Source organism: Hirundo rustica, chromosome 3, assembly GCF_015227805.2.
Source record: "Hirundo rustica isolate bHirRus1 chromosome 3, bHirRus1.pri.v3, whole genome shotgun sequence".
Taxonomy (NCBI): domain Eukaryota; kingdom Metazoa; phylum Chordata; class Aves; order Passeriformes; family Hirundinidae; genus Hirundo; species Hirundo rustica.
Genome location: NC_053452.1, coordinates 4197394 through 4212637, shown reverse-complemented (window position 1 = coordinate 4212637; position 15244 = coordinate 4197394). Strand labels below are relative to the sequence as shown.

At 45.3% G+C, this 15244-nt stretch overlaps 1 protein-coding gene across 1 annotated transcript; it reads left to right on the top strand.

Annotated features, from left to right (window-relative positions):
- Positions 1–5377: 5377 nt before the first annotated feature.
- PROKR1 (prokineticin receptor 1) lies at positions 5378–12871 on the top strand. Its single transcript, XM_040059330.2, has 3 exons — positions 5378–5826; positions 7312–7964; positions 10589–12871. Exons 2-3 carry the CDS (start codon positions 7468–7470, stop codon positions 11283–11285), a joined length of 1194 nt encoding a protein of 397 aa, XP_039915264.1. The 5' UTR covers positions 5378–5826; positions 7312–7467; the 3' UTR covers positions 11286–12871.
- Positions 12872–15244: the final 2373 nt, after the last annotated feature.

The following is a 15244-nucleotide window of genomic DNA, read 5'->3' as shown; positions in this document are numbered from 1 at the left end:
TTTGAGGATGCTAGCACGCTTATGGGACACAGATTATGGGTGCTGTTGCTGCTGCTGTTGATGCTACTACTGATAAAGATGCTGCCACTTCTGCTTGGGACATGGAGACTTTGCTACAAGACTTTCTGCACACTGGCATGAACTGTAATACCAATGCCTTCCTGAGACTGATTTTAACGATGCAATAAAGGACTTTGCTTTTACAACCACCAAGCTTTTGCTCTTCAATGAAGACACGCCAAAATCTCAACGTCAGGTCCCAGTGCTACGGCTGCTCTTATGAGCAGCAGGAGACACAACCCCGCTGTGATGGTGAGTTCTTCCCACAGCAACCACAGCCTCCTTCCCCTCCAAATGTCAAGAGAGCAAGAAGGAATGCCCCTAGCAGCTGCCCCAGCTGCACTTTTCCCCCAGCCCAATTCTCATGGCATCTCTGCCTCTGGGAGAGAAACCCTCAAATAAGAAGAGCGCAGCCAAGTGCCCTCCTCCCCTGAGCTTGGCAACTTCTTTTGTCTCTCCTAAGTACCTGGTGGTTATTGTCTCCTAGCGATACACATGGGGGGAAATTCCCTGATGGAAAGAAACTGAAGGAAGAATCCTAAACCCCAACATTTGTTTATATGTAACACAGCCCAGGGACAACAGTACAGATTAGACAATAATCCTGAGGTTTCTTAACATTTGCCTTGCAGAGGCCTTCTGCTCAAGAGAAGGGTTTGTGCTAACAGACATTTGCTCTAAGGCAGGGAGATTTGGAAAAAACCCAAACAAATACACAAAGCCTAAAAAATATATCTCAAAACCCAAAGGAATAGTTAACAATTAAATGAAAAGTTGAATATTTAAAGACTGAAATGTTTTTCTTGCGGTCATTTATGTCATACTGTGGCATCAAGACTCATGCACAGTCCCTGGGCTGGTCCTTGTTTCCTACCCTGCCCCAAATACTGTTATTTTTGCTTCTCTATTGAGGGTGGCAAGTGACAGTCAGAACATCAGCTTCTTAGAGCTATTTCTACATATTTCATACACTGTTGTTGAGGGCAGGGGGTGCTTCTCACAAGCAAATGCCATGCTAAGCTGAAGTGAGCAAAATAAACATCATTTTCCTACACAATCACAAGAAGATGAACAAAGACGAAGAAAGTGGGAAACAGACACTGTCAGAGATTTACAAAGTAAGGGAAAAAACCCAGACAAATGAAAACAAAGGAGCTTCTGCTTGGAAAAGAGCTGCTGGTTGTCCCTGCATCACCTTGCACATGAAGCGAGCTCTGAGCAGCTCAGCTAAAGCTCGTGTCACTCGGCTATGAGAGCCACCTGAATGGCCTTGTCCACAGAAACCTGTGCTGCTCTGAAAGGAAAAGACCTTTTGGATGAAAGGGCCACATCTGCTGTTCCAGCAGTGCTGATAACCACTTGGTAGAGTGTTTCTGAGACACACAAAGCAGTCACACACAGGCAAGAGATTTTCGCAGAGGTCCTTCTGATCCCAGATCACAGCTGAGAGAGCCGAGAGAAGAAGAAACCCCTTTGTTTATTTTTACTTTTTATACATTTGTGGGTCTAGCAGAAGATTGGCTTTTTGGGGTTTCCACCCCTCAGCCTCAGTGGCCAGACCAATTGTCAGTTACAATTGTTTTCAGGTTAGAAATATGCAAACAAAGGACAGAGAGTGAAAAACAAAGGATTTGTTTATATTACATCTGTGGGAAAGGTAGAAAACTGCTCTAATATTCTACAGTAACTAAAAGATCTGACTCCATTTATGAAAATCAAAAGGCTAATAAAGAAACTCAGAAAAACCAGGGTAACAGCAGAGTGTCCCTGTGGTTGTTGACAGCCTGCTCTATGGTTCCTTCACATGCTTTGTGCTTTTTTCCAAGCCACAAAGCGATACACTCTCACTAAGGAAGCAGAAGGAGGTGATTAGAGGAAACTGACGTGGTGGCATAATCCAGTAATAAAGTCAAATTCTTCTCTACTCACTCTGTTCCAGGACATTTCCACATCCCAAATTACCACTGGAACAGCTGAATAGGATGGGATTCCTTCTGTGTGCCAAATATTTTTCCAAACTCTATCCAAAAGTCACTTTCCTTTTGTGTCACAAGTCACATTTCCACGTATTAAAAAAGAATATACCTAACTTTCTGCAGGCAAATGTAGCGTTCACTAACACCAATTACAGACTCTCAGACTGAGTAAAGCCCCTGAGCCAAAAGGTGGGAATAATGAGCAAAAATACACATGGTTGTAATCCACATGCACCTACACCATCTGTTTGTTTGCTTTCCCAGAAAATCACAAGTCTGATGCTTTGTCCCACTTCACTGCCTGATTTATATTAGCAACCTTTGGAAAACCCCAGCTATTATTTATGCAAAACTTAGGTAAGATTAATTGCCTCACTCAGAGTCCAATTTATTTAGCAATTAGGAAAAAATTAGACAACAGCTCATGAGTTGGCTGTTTTGAAATGAAGGGCCAGAGTCCTCAGGTCTGGTCCCAGGCTAAATGCTGGGTTTAGAACTTCATGATTTCAAAGTCTCCAAACAAGTACTTCACACTACAATTGCTTTTGCATCATTCAGCCTCCAAATAACCTCTCTATTCAACCTGTGAGAGTACTAATGATCAAAACAAGTAAACAGGAATGAGAATCTTTGTTGTGGTTTGATGCTGGCCAAATGCCAGGCACCCACAAAAGTCACTCATACTCCCCTGCCTCAGCTGGGCAGAAGAAAGAGAAAAAAAAATTAATGAAGGTTTCATGAGTGGAGATAAGGACTGGGAGAAAACACTCCAATGGCAAAACAGGGTCAACCTAGAGGTACAAAGTGAATTTATTACTAACGGAATCAGAGGAAGATAATGAGAAGTAAAAGAAGCCCTTAAAAACACCTTTTCTTCCCCCAGCCCCTCCCTCCATCCCACTGACAATGCAAGGACACAAGGGCATGGGGGTTTTGGTCAGTTCTCCACACACCTCTTTGACAGGAGCCAATCTCACGAGCAGCAGTCCTCCCAAAACTTCTGCATCGTGAGCCCCTCCCATGGGCACACAGTCCTCCCAAAACTGCTGTGAAGTGGCTCCCTTCTCACAGGGTGCAGCCCTCCAAGGACAGGCTGCTCCAGCCTGGAAGCAGGGTCTTCTCTGCTGGATCTTCCACTGGATCACAGCCTCCTCCAGGCACCCACCTGCTCCAGCATGGGCACCTTCCTTATGGGCTGTGCATTGATCTCTGCATCCCCATGGATCCCCCTGGGTTGTGGGTGCATCTCTGCATCCCCATTGATCCGCAGGGGCTGCAGGGGCACAGCTGCTTCATCATGGTCTCACCACAGCCTGCAGAGGAATCTCGGCCCTGGTACCAGGAGCATCTCCTCCCCCTCCTTCTGCACAAACCTTGGTGTCTCCATGTTGTTTCTCTCACATGTTCTCAAGTCCTCCTCTTCTCTGGCTAGAAAAAAACCCAAAACTGTGTGCCCTTTGTTTTGATTGTCTTCATAAATGTGTTATCACAGAGGCATTACCATCATCTCTAACTGGCCCAGTCTCGGCCAGCAGCATGTCCATCTCCAGAGTCATCAGGGATTGCTCTGCCAGACACTGTGGAAGCTTCCAGCAGCTTCTCACAGGAGTCATCTCTGTGGCACCACCTCTAGCTACTAAAAACCAGCCTGTACCAAACCAACGCAGTATTTCCCATGATTGTTTTCAGTAGCAACTTTTCTTTCTCAGCCTGACTTTGTCACACTGGTAGCAGTGGTCCCAGGAAATGCCTTGTGATGCTGTTCTGAATGCTGTGACACCATTGGGGATTCACCAATCAATGTTATTAAGGAGAAACCCTGTTCTCTGCAGAAACCATACACCCAAATCATGTGCATACACTTGCTGCATACACCCCACGGCTTTAGAGCCCTTAGACTGCCACACTGGCCCTTGCTGCAGTGGGGCAGGATAATGGGACAGCCATTGAGGCTCCAGACACACCCCTGAACTTCCACCCTGCCCAAGGATTGTTCCCAGCACTGCTGGCTTTGTTCTCTGCTCAGTGACTCCCAGTCAAGAGCTACAAAGCACATATAAATCACAGTGCTCTTGGTGTTTTCTGAGAAAGAGCCTGACAAGTACAGAACAATTCCTTGGAGCACAGGAGATGAACTGCTGCTGCACAGAAGCTCGTGCTGAGCACACAGTGAACATCTGGAGTTATCAAGGTTCTGATGCCAACTTGCCTTGAGTCCACGGGGAGAGACAGTTCTGCAGCTGATGAGGTTTTGGCCTAAAGGAATATGAATATCTGGATATCATATTGCTTGATTAGCTCACTAGATAACTTCAAGTGAAACAGCTGAACAAAGTCTTAAAGAGGTCATGAACATTCTGAATGCAAAGCTCCCTTTAGTGTTTCAGCTTTTCTTCAGGGGCATTTAAGGTTTTTGTGGCCCATTTTGGGGATCGTTTTAACATGGCTCTGATGCACACAGTTTCCTTTGCCTCTCTCTCCATACTCACTGCATTTACATTTTTTGTGACAGAATTTAACAGGTGGACTGGATCTTATTTCCTCATTGCTCATCTGGTTGCACCCTTTCAGGACATTAAAAATCCCTTAGGGTATTTTCAAATATCAGACTGGCTGTTCAAAACAAAGCTAAGGAAAGCATTTGTTGTGAAATTCGTAATGCTCTCTGCTGTCTGCAGACATTGGGGACTTTCTGACCCTCTTCAAGTTTTCTGGAAGGAATGCCACAGTAGTGGCTCTTTTACTCCAGACATATTTTACACTCACAGGTTTCTTTCCTTACCTTCTTTTTTCAGAGCTAAGTGCCCACTAGGTCACTAGAGCCCAGCCTTGTGGATGTACATCGGGGGACACACAGTCTAAGTTTTCTGCAAACCTCCTACACTCTTCATGACCTTTGACAGCCTCTGATGGTCTCATCTGCTGGGGACTATGTAGTGTGTCCCACTACGCACCTTGGAAAACCTCAGCTAAGTGATTAAGTCTGGAGATGGAGAAGACAGGTGATGTGCCACACATTTCCTTTCCTTATGGAGAACTGGAAAGCAAAAGAACTGCTCCCTCAGGTGTGAGTGCTTCAGAGCAGTGAGGAGGCATCATTAGCAAACAACACCAAGTCTTTAGGGATTCACTGCCATTTTTCTGCTGAGTAGCTCCCTGAGAGGGCAAGGAAAGCTGTCAGGGGTCCTCTGATTTACGGCTATTCACTGTGTGCCCCTCCTGCCGGAGCTACTGCAGCTGCAGTCCTAAAGACAATAGCCTGAGAGAGACACACAGGGAAAGGTTCCTGGGAAGGCACATCACCCTCCTTCCTCCCCCCTCCTTTCCAGTGGGAGGTTTGTATTCTGCTTCTGTGACACATCAGGTGCAGGCTGCTGCTGCCCAGCACGGGCAAAACCCAAAGAGCAAGGGCAGACCAGGGTTTAAATGTTCCACGCTCAGGCTTGCTAACAAAGCCACTCTGCCAATTCCATGCATGCAGGGGGGTTTAGGCAGAGGAACCCCAAAAGAGCTGTGCTCTGTTGTCTCCAGATCGTGCTGCCTCTTTAAAATCAGAAATGCACGGACAGCTTCAAGGTGCCTCCCACTGAGCAAAGGCTTTAGATGCAGGCACAGAGGCAGAGGAGCCATCCTCCCCTGAGCACAGGGCTAACATGAATGGGAGAGAAAGAGCACTCAGCAGACTCCTGGGGCTACTTCCAGTGAACCTTTCTCTCCTCCTGTAACAGCAGCACCTGCAGAGGAGAAACCTGGGTGCCTGAGACCTCTGAGAAGATGAGCGCAACTGCAGGTACCCTTTGCTGATACTGCTATGTCAGTTTGTGGATGTTTGTGCTGTCTGTATTTATTTTACAGCTCTTTTGGTATTTAGCAGTGAAATCTAACACAGATACTCCCTCTTGCTTTGGCCAACAGATTTTGCATGCAAGTGTTTATTTAGCATTTCTCTTAAATTAATGTTTACCTTTCCAGGCAGCTGTGGAGATGCTTCCTAAAGCAGTCCCTTGTCAGAACTGTTTTGTTTCAGGCTTTGGCTTTCTGTTACTCTGTTCTGCAATGTTCAGTTTGAAAAATAACGTGGTGACCAAAGTTGTAAAAGAGTTTCTGACAGGTATTTGTTAAGTGTCGGAACATCAGGGTTTGAGGGTGGCTCCAGGGAAAGAGGGGAGCATCAGATCGTCTATGCAGATTATTCTTTGTAGCCACGACTATTATTGTTCAGTAGCGTTTGACACCCTGAGGATTTACTGCTTGAGGGCAGAAAAAGCAGCAATCCTCCCTGATCCTCAGCTGGGATGAGGTGAGACTGTCCTGACAGCCAGGAGTCTGGTGTTCCTAGATGGACCATGCGAAGATGCAAGAAGATGCTCTCTCAGCATTTTGATACAAAGAGGCAAAAATAAGGAGTAGATGAGGTGTTTTTTTCCCCTCTGTGGGGAATTTTTTTTTTTAGTATTTGGTACAACTGGCAGTACAAAGTGGGAAGCCTGCTCCTCCCCAGCATCAAAAATGCAAGGCACTCTGTCTTGCTTACAGATGATTTTCCCTTTCACCTTTCACTCTCTGTGGAAACACTTTCCCTGTGAATGGCAGATTTGCCCTCACAGCTAAACTCTACAAGCTGGTTCATGGGACAAAATTCTTGTCTCTGCAAATTGGCAGAGCTTCACCTGTTTGACAGAAGTGATAATGGATTATGCTGGAAGAAAAAATTGTCCTGCACTCAATTAATAGCTGCCAAAAGGGAAGTGCCGGATTTAGCGTTTTCTCGGGTCCTTGCAACTCTTACTTCATTAAGAAATGTATTTAAACGCAAGGACATCAGTTCTCTTTTCATTCTCCTCTACCACATCACTCTAAAACAACCAGAATAAAGCATAAATTTTGTCCAAAAGGCACATCAAATGCTTTACAGCACACTGAGTTTTTAGTGTCTTTTAGTGTCTTTTAGCTCGCACAATGACAACAGCACCATGAGCTTAGGGGCCGGTGGAGGTTTAAACCAGATTTTACATTCCTCTTATAGTGTCATTTCACTGCCTGGTGAAAATTTTTGTTGGTAAACAAAACTGCTGCTGTAACAAACAGTGCATGAAGCAACTCGAAGCATGTATTTTGTGAGAACAGAAGCATCCCTTCACAGGGTATTTCTTCCCTCTGTGCACATGCAGCAACAGATCTGTGGAGCAATAAGGTGGCTATTGCTTTCCCTCAAGATCAGTACTTCTGCTGTCATTTCCTTTCAGGAAACATTTTCCTCTTTTTGCTCCCACAGAAGGAGATTGAGGCTGTTGCTCTGTAATCTTCTGGGGACAAAGACAAGGTTACTCGCTGTTCAAAAGGAAGCTTTGGGTGAGGTCTCTTGCCTGCCACTCTTGGCTAGCACAACACCGACGTCCAGCCAAGCTGTACGTGCCAAAAGAAGACAGACATGGCCACGGAGCAAACCGAACACAACCTAAACGCCACCGCCCACCTCAACTTTGCTGCAATCTACAACATCCACGATGGGGATTTCACCTCCTTGCGAAACTTCTCTTTCCCTTTCAACTTCACTTACAGCGATTATGACCTGCCACTGGACAGCGAAGAGGACGTGACCAAAACCCGCACCTTCTTCACAGCCAAGATTGTGATCGGGGTTGCTCTGGTCGGCATCATGCTGGTCTGCGGCATCGGAAACTTCATCTTCATCGCTGCTCTCGCCCGCTACAAGAAGCTGCGAAACCTGACCAACCTGCTGATTGCCAACCTGGCCATCTCGGACTTCATCGTGGCCATCGTGTGCTGCCCCTTCGAGATGGACTACTACGTGGTGCAGCAGCTGTCCTGGGAGCACGGCCACGTCCTCTGTGCCTCCGTCAACTACCTGCGAACTGTCTCCCTCTACGTCTCAACCAATGCTCTCCTGGCTATAGCTGTTGACAGGTAAGTGCACAAAGATGCGGCCACAGCTTCCGAGGTTCTAAACCATCTCCCCAAGTGCCACATCTGCACTTTTTGTGAACTGTTCCCTTGTTTTGGTGCCTGGCCACTCTCCCGGCGAAGAATTTTTTTCCAGTTGTGCTGCAGTCCCGCAGAGACTGCCTGCCTTTTACTCCAGGAATTTTAGCAACTTAATTTAGTTGTATCCTTTCTCAAGACTCTTCTCACAGCTCATGCACCAAGGACTCTGACAGACCGAGGCACCAAGGATCAGCCTCGTGCTGACCTAAGCCTGACACCACTGACTCACAAAAAGCCAGAGACTTGCTCAGTAAACTCTTCACAGAAAGGCCATCCTCACAAGACCCCTTTCATGGATAAACACAATACACTTCTCTGTAGACCCTTTGCACATACCTGTGTGATTACCACCCCTCCTTCCTCTTCCTTCCCCCTGTTTCCCTCACGTGCCATTTCGAACTTCAGTATAGAGTTGAACAGTTTTCAGTCCCTGGTGCAAAAGTCAGCTCAGGAGTGGTTAACCCTGCTGAAGGCTGTTCAGATACAGCTTGTGTGTGGCTGATTCAGCTGTTCCTGATGTCAGCTGACATCTGTGAAAAGACTCTGGAGAAGTTCAGAGATGTTTTGCCTGATGTGGGCAAGGGGACAATCAGTTCCTACAAAACAAATCCCTAACAAGCATCTAACAGAATATCCTTTCAACAGCAGCTGAGGACTCGGGGCAAACCTTCTAAACACTACCATGTACTCATTACCATTTTCTATCAGTTTTTCAGTTTCTACGAGGTTTTCTTGGAAAGCTCTGCTGGTGCATCCCAGGTTGATGAAGCAACACGGGTCATGGTGCCCTTATGTCTGCTAAGAAAGCAGATTTATAGCATATCTTCCCCCACATCTTTAAAAACAAGCCTGGCAAAGATTAATCACTAAAGCTTGTTCTAAGAACACACTGTTTTGGTTTCATTGTTTGTTTTTTTTCTTTTTCTTTTTTTTGCAAGCTTTTGACTTGGTAAACAGAGAGAAACCTCATTGTTTAACAATCACATATTCCAATTTAGTTATGTCATGTGGATTGTTGACTTCTGTCTCTAAAAAGAACAGGCTCCTAACAAAAGTCTTCTCATGTTTAGATCATTTAAAAGAAATCAGCCACGTATAAGTGAGTAAGTCTGTCCCATCGAGGATTTCCTCTAGGGAGGGCTCTCTTTCTTCTTCCTCCATGTCTAGTCACATGAAAAAATAGCAACTTCACATTTTTAAGGCCACACCTACACTAGAAAAAATACAACATCAGAAGAGAAAGAGCATGTGATAAGGGTCCAACGTCCACACTGCACATATTTAGCTGGGTCCCCTGGACCAAACACCCATGGGCTCTTGGTGTGTTTTATGTACACTTTTGGAGCACATCTTCCAGGGCAGTTTCATCTGAATTCAGTTCATGAGCAGCAGGACCACTCCACAGTAACAGCCCAAGTGTGGTAAGCAATGACAATCAGGAAATCCACGACCAAAGCTCCCTCCTGACTCTTGGTCAGATTGATCCCATCCAGCCAAATGTTCTGCTGAGCAGATATGCATATTTATGAATACATACACATGCATTATGTCACAACGTACTTCTCCAGGACCTGATCTAAAAATGTTAACCTATCTGCTCCACAACGAGGCTGACTCATTCTGCTGTCCCCTGACATTCACCCAGCACTATTAAGAGCCATGAACAATCTATCTGCTGCCGAGATCTGCCTGATGACAAGGGCTGCTGACTTTCCTGTTTAATTTAGAATTAATATATCTCATGGATGCTGTTCTATGTGTTGAATATACACAGATGGAATAGACTCCAAAGGAATGAGAAATTCCACTTTTCGAAACAATACTTTGGGGACCTTGTACTGGGACCTCGGATAAAAATCTCCTGCTAGCAGGAATAGCACAACCTTGCAGCTTTACAGTCCTAAGCAATGCAAATACCTGACTCAAGTTTTCTGCTTTGCCATATTAGTTAATACTGTATATTTAAGATGAATAAGCAATAGTCACCTCCAGAACACACACAAAAAAAGGTTTGCATGGGCAGAAAATAAATACACTCTTCTCTAGAGTGTGTATCTATAAAAGAGATACACATTCTGTTGGTGGCTTAAAATCATGTTCACCTGTAACCATACATTAGCATCTTGCCTTCGGGTCCTTGCACCCCACGGAATAACCACAGAAATAAGAAAAACACTGTGATGTATATTTCACCTCTTTGTGAAAAGAGCTATTTAAGTAGCTCTTTGCCTAGGGAAAACATTTTCCCAATTCTAGGTTTGTCTTTTCTTCCCTGGACATGACTAGATGCGTAATACTGCATTTTTCAAACTCTTGCTCCTGTTTAAAAGGAAAAGTTGTGATACACAATTGTAACACAGCTCCAGGCTGCTATTTCACAAAATGTTCTTACAGATGATTATGTCCTTACAGACAAATATGTTCAGGCTCTCCCCTAAGGAATGACAGCAATTTTCTCCTGCCCAATTCTGTGTGCCTGTATTTTGAAGTGTGTTCTGACCAACAGTGATTTCAGACCTCATTTTGAGTACGTTTTTCTGTTCTAGGTATCTGGCCATTGTTCACCCACTGAAACCACGCATGAATTACCAAACAGCAACCTTCCTCATTGCCTTGGTCTGGATTGTCTCCATACTTGTAGCTATTCCATCTGCGTACTTTGCTACCGAAACTGTGCTATTTATAGTGAAAAACCAGGAGAAAATTTTCTGTGGCCAAATTTGGTCGGTTGACCAGCAGATGTACTACAAATCGTACTTCCTCTTCATCTTTGGCATTGAATTCGTAGCACCTGTGATTACAATGACCTTGTGTTATGCCAGGATCTCTCAGGAGCTTTGGTTTAAAACCGTCCCAGGATTTCAGACGGAACAAATCAGAAAGAGGCTCCGGTGCAGAAGGAAAACTGTTATGGTGCTAATGTGCATCCTGACTGCCTATGTTCTCTGCTGGGCACCTTTCTATGGCTTCTCAATTGTCCGGGACTTCTTCCCCACCATCTTTGTGAAAGAGAAGCATTATCTCACCGCCTTTTACATCGTCGAGTGCATCGCCATGAGTAACAGCATGATAAACACCATGTGCTTCGTAACCATGAAAAACAACACCATGAAGTACTTCAAGAAGGTCATGCTCCTCAGATGGAGGTCAACATACAAGGGAAGCAAATCTAGCACAGATTTGGACCTGAGAACAAGCGCAATGCCAGTCACAGAGGAAGTAGACTGCATAAAACTACAGTAAGCTTTCTGAGGTTCCAGTAACACCTTTTTCAGAGAGGGGGTAAAGAGGAAATAATATCTTCTCAGAAGCTTCTTCCTCATCTGTGGGAATGCCCACCACTGGTGAGAGCCCTCAAATAAGCAGCCTACTTTGCATTCCCATCAAAACTCTTCTCACTGGACTGCTGGATAATCCTTAAGCTTGAACAGATGCTGTGCTTCAGTGTGTGCATCTGTCAATTTGGGACGTAGACACTCATTTTAGAGTTGTCTAATAAGAACAAAGAAGTCTATGAATGCATATTACAATGAGCATATAACAATGATGGAAAAGCTGAGTGCTGATCCTAGCAGTGATGCTTCTTTGTTCCTTAAGAGAAACCTCTTAACCCCTTTGAGCTTATGACTTGTACCTTTAAGCTATTTGGTGTCCTTTTCTTTCTGCTCAGAAGAGAAAGGATGCCAAAAAAGCCCATTTTGCTTCCTGTTCACTCTTTAACCTCTCAATTTACCCCTCCTGGTGAAGCTTCGTGAAGTCTACAGACCACCAGCTTTCTTTGGTCATTGGACAATGTGCACAGCATGCTCTTATAAAAGGCACATGCTCTGAAAGCTAAAATCTGCTTCACAGTCAAGTGAAAACCTCAAGTCTCTTCCTGTTACACCTTGTTTAAGAATGCTGTATCAATACTCCACTCTTTAGTTTTATGGAGAGTGTTACTCTGTCTGTTATGTGTTTGGAAATGCCACAGATACAGATGAAAAGGGTCTCTTCCCTCACCTCCAGACACCCTATGGCCAGCTTCTGCTGCCTTGAGATGCTGAGCTCATCACAGAATCAATCACAAAACTGTAGGAGTTGGGAATAACACCTTCACATTGTCTAGCCCACCCCTCAGCACACACTGGCCAGGATTGTGTCCAGCTAGGCTTTGACTGACTCCAGGGAATGCTGACAGTCTCCCTGGATCACCAGCATCAGTGATCAACAGGTCTCACACAGTGAAAAAGTGGTTTCCTACATTCAGATGGAATTTCATGTGTTTTACCTGGCTTGTCTGTGGGATCCATATAGAACTACAGCACGGTGGTGGGAAAAATCCAACCAGACATCTTATCAAGTCTGTGTGCACCATCGTGATAAAGGATAAGCAAAGCCAAAATACCAAGGAGATCCTGAGATGACCCATCTTTCTGGGAGCAAGACAGGCTTAGACTTCAGCAAGGCAGCCTCTGGTTGAGTTGAATAGCTTATTGTCTGCTGAGATATGAGGCAACAACTTCAGATTAAATCTGCATTTCCCCCTGCAGTGCTTCTTTTACTGTTCGGATTTTGTTCAATTCCAGTTTGAATGTTTCCTAACTGATAATTGTGACAAAGCAGGAGACAGTAACAGTCATACCTACTCATTTCAATTACACATAAGATATCACAGACTTCTGTGTATGGAAATAAAATCTTTTCTGTTGTGATGACAAATGCTTCCTATTTTAGAGTATGTGGTTGTGCCTACTTTTGGAGTAAATGGTTTTGGCAAATAACTTGTCTATTTGTGAATTTAAAGTGAGCAGCAAATCCTGAAAATAAAACATGGCCTCAGTATCACCATTCTGATTTATTTTTTGTCTTTTTCCCTTAGCCATTACTTTCTTACCCAGCTGAGTAACGTGAATGATCCCATTCCCGCTGAAGAAAAATTGACCAATTAAATTTAAGGGCAAAAGGATATTCAAAGCCATTAAAATGCTCAAAGCCTCTCATCATTAGCTGCTCTTAAATATATGTTGGAGGGTATTTAATAATTTGCTGTTAGGCAAAAAAAAAAAGACTGAAATCATCCTTCAAAATGTCAGTTTTGAGCAGGGGTAAGTACTAAATCCATTTGTTTTCCAGCCTGCCGCAGAAACTTAAAGGACCAGAGAATTGAAGTATTTCACTATCAAAAGGATTATTCTTGTAATCTCACCTGAAATCTCATATTCCTTCTGACACTACGCTCCCATATTTATCTCCTGACACCTGCCCTAGTGGTTGGGGATTAGCTAGCATTACCACCTGTTACTGGAGTGTGCTGATACTCCTTCCCTACAAGGCTTTTTGCAACAAAGTCAACTGACAATTTCCACATTAGGGAAATCCATCTAAGGCTGAGTTAATAAAAAAAAAAAACACTTCGACTTCCACCAAGAAATACAGTACTGAAGAAAATCTGGAGCAAAGAATTGCTTTAAAACTCTGGAACTCACTCTGAGAGCTCCAAGAGAGCTCTCGTGGTCTGGCCTAACCACTGCCCTCGTCCCTGTGCCTGCCAAGGGTATCAAAACAGCATCCTCCACTGCCCCTATGAAGGGTTTAGGTTTTGGGACTGCTGCATTTTTGACCTTTTGAGGTCCTCCCAGCAAAGCACTGTTGCTGCCTGAACCTCTGGACAGGGCAGGAGAAGCCGTGCTTTGCCCTCAACTGCATTTGTTGCGAGCAGCATCCACGGAGAGAGGGGGATTCCCACTGAGGAAGGGTGACAGTTCCGTTCCCTGGTCCAAGCGCGAAGCAGTCACACCACCCTTAGCCTGTACCTGCACCAACTCCAAACAGCCCAAACAGGGCACTTTCAGAGACAGCGTTTGCTCCCAAACTGAGCTCCAGCAAGCAGAGGCCCGGGGCCTTGCATGGGGAGCAAAAGTCACTCAAAAACTACTGTGCATACTCCTGAAGTGTGCAGGCAGTGGGAACTGGCTGTGACCCAAGTGGCTCCCTCAGGCAGGGGGGGAGCAGGCAGGGCAGGGTCTGAGGGAGAGGAGCAGACCTCACATTCCCTAGGGCTTAGGTGAGCCATGCAGGGAAGAAAAGAACAAAAAGGCCCTTTTTGTACCCACACAACTTACTAAAGGACAACACTTAAGAGAGGGAATTGGATATGGACTGCACTTGCATGGAGCTCTGCTTCTAAGAGCCACGTGTAAACAGGGAAAGGCAAGCACAAGGTGGGAAGAAGACAGCACCTGTCTCAGAGAAGCAGGCCTTTCCAGCACAACTCCTGCCCACTGGAAGGCAGTAAAAACTCCAGCAAGACCTCTGTGGCCACCAGCTGCTACTATAAGCTCTAGGGGGACAGCTGCAGTAAGGGCTCCATCATGCAAGAATTGTGGGATGTTCATGGATGAAGCATTGGTGGGAATGAGGCATCCTCCTGAGAGCCTTTGGTATAACCATGCAGTGAATCAACCAAGTGCTACCATGTCTCAGTTGTGGCTGGCTCCAGTTTTTACTGCCACATGCAAAACTGTGGTGCTACCACACCAGATCACTGTTCAGCTGTCCTCCTGCAGCACAGCTCCATAACCATGGGCTCACGTCCTTCTACAACAGTTTCTCCAGGGATAACTCGAGGGTAAAATCCAGTCTGTGCTCCTCCACACTGAAAAACATAAACCCAGGTGTACCCGGAAGATAAAATGGTGACCCGAAATGGCTTAAGAGAGCATTAGGAGAAGAAAAAGCAGCTGTTCTCAGCAACAGGCACTGACAAAACAAAGGCATTAAAGCAATTGTCCCTCTATAAAAGGGGGATGACCTGCAAGATCCCAGGTCTTCAGTGTACATCAAAGCAGCCAGCACAGAAAATTTCCCTGAAGACTGACTGACTCATTCAGGAGCCAAGACTTCAAGACTTTGCTATGATCCTTCTCCTTTGAGCCTCTCCTGTGGCAACAGCACCCTCCAGCTGCTGCCTCTGCAGCACAGCGTCACCACAATCTGCATCAGCTCACGTCAAACACCTTGGGAATGGCGTCATCCAGGTATTCCCAGGATTCCCATGACTCCAACAAGTAGCAACAGATGCTTCAGCTTTTGACAGCTCGGCACCCAGGCGCTTATCCAATGCTTGTAGTGTCTGCATTCTCCCTCTCCCTGTGTTGGCTTGGGCCATCCCCTTTCCAAACACTCTGTACTGCCTGTGTGGAGAAAAACCACTGAGCAGA

Excerpts from the sequence above, each read along its gene's own strand:
- PROKR1 (XM_040059330.2), top strand. The coding sequence starts at position 7,468 with ATGGCCACGGAGCAAACCGAACACAACCTAAACGCCACCGCCCACCTC. Across the intron at positions 7,965-10,588 it reads CTGGCTATAGCTGTTGACAG|GTATCTGGCCATTGTTCACC; the intron begins GTAAGTGCACAA and ends TTTCTGTTCTAG.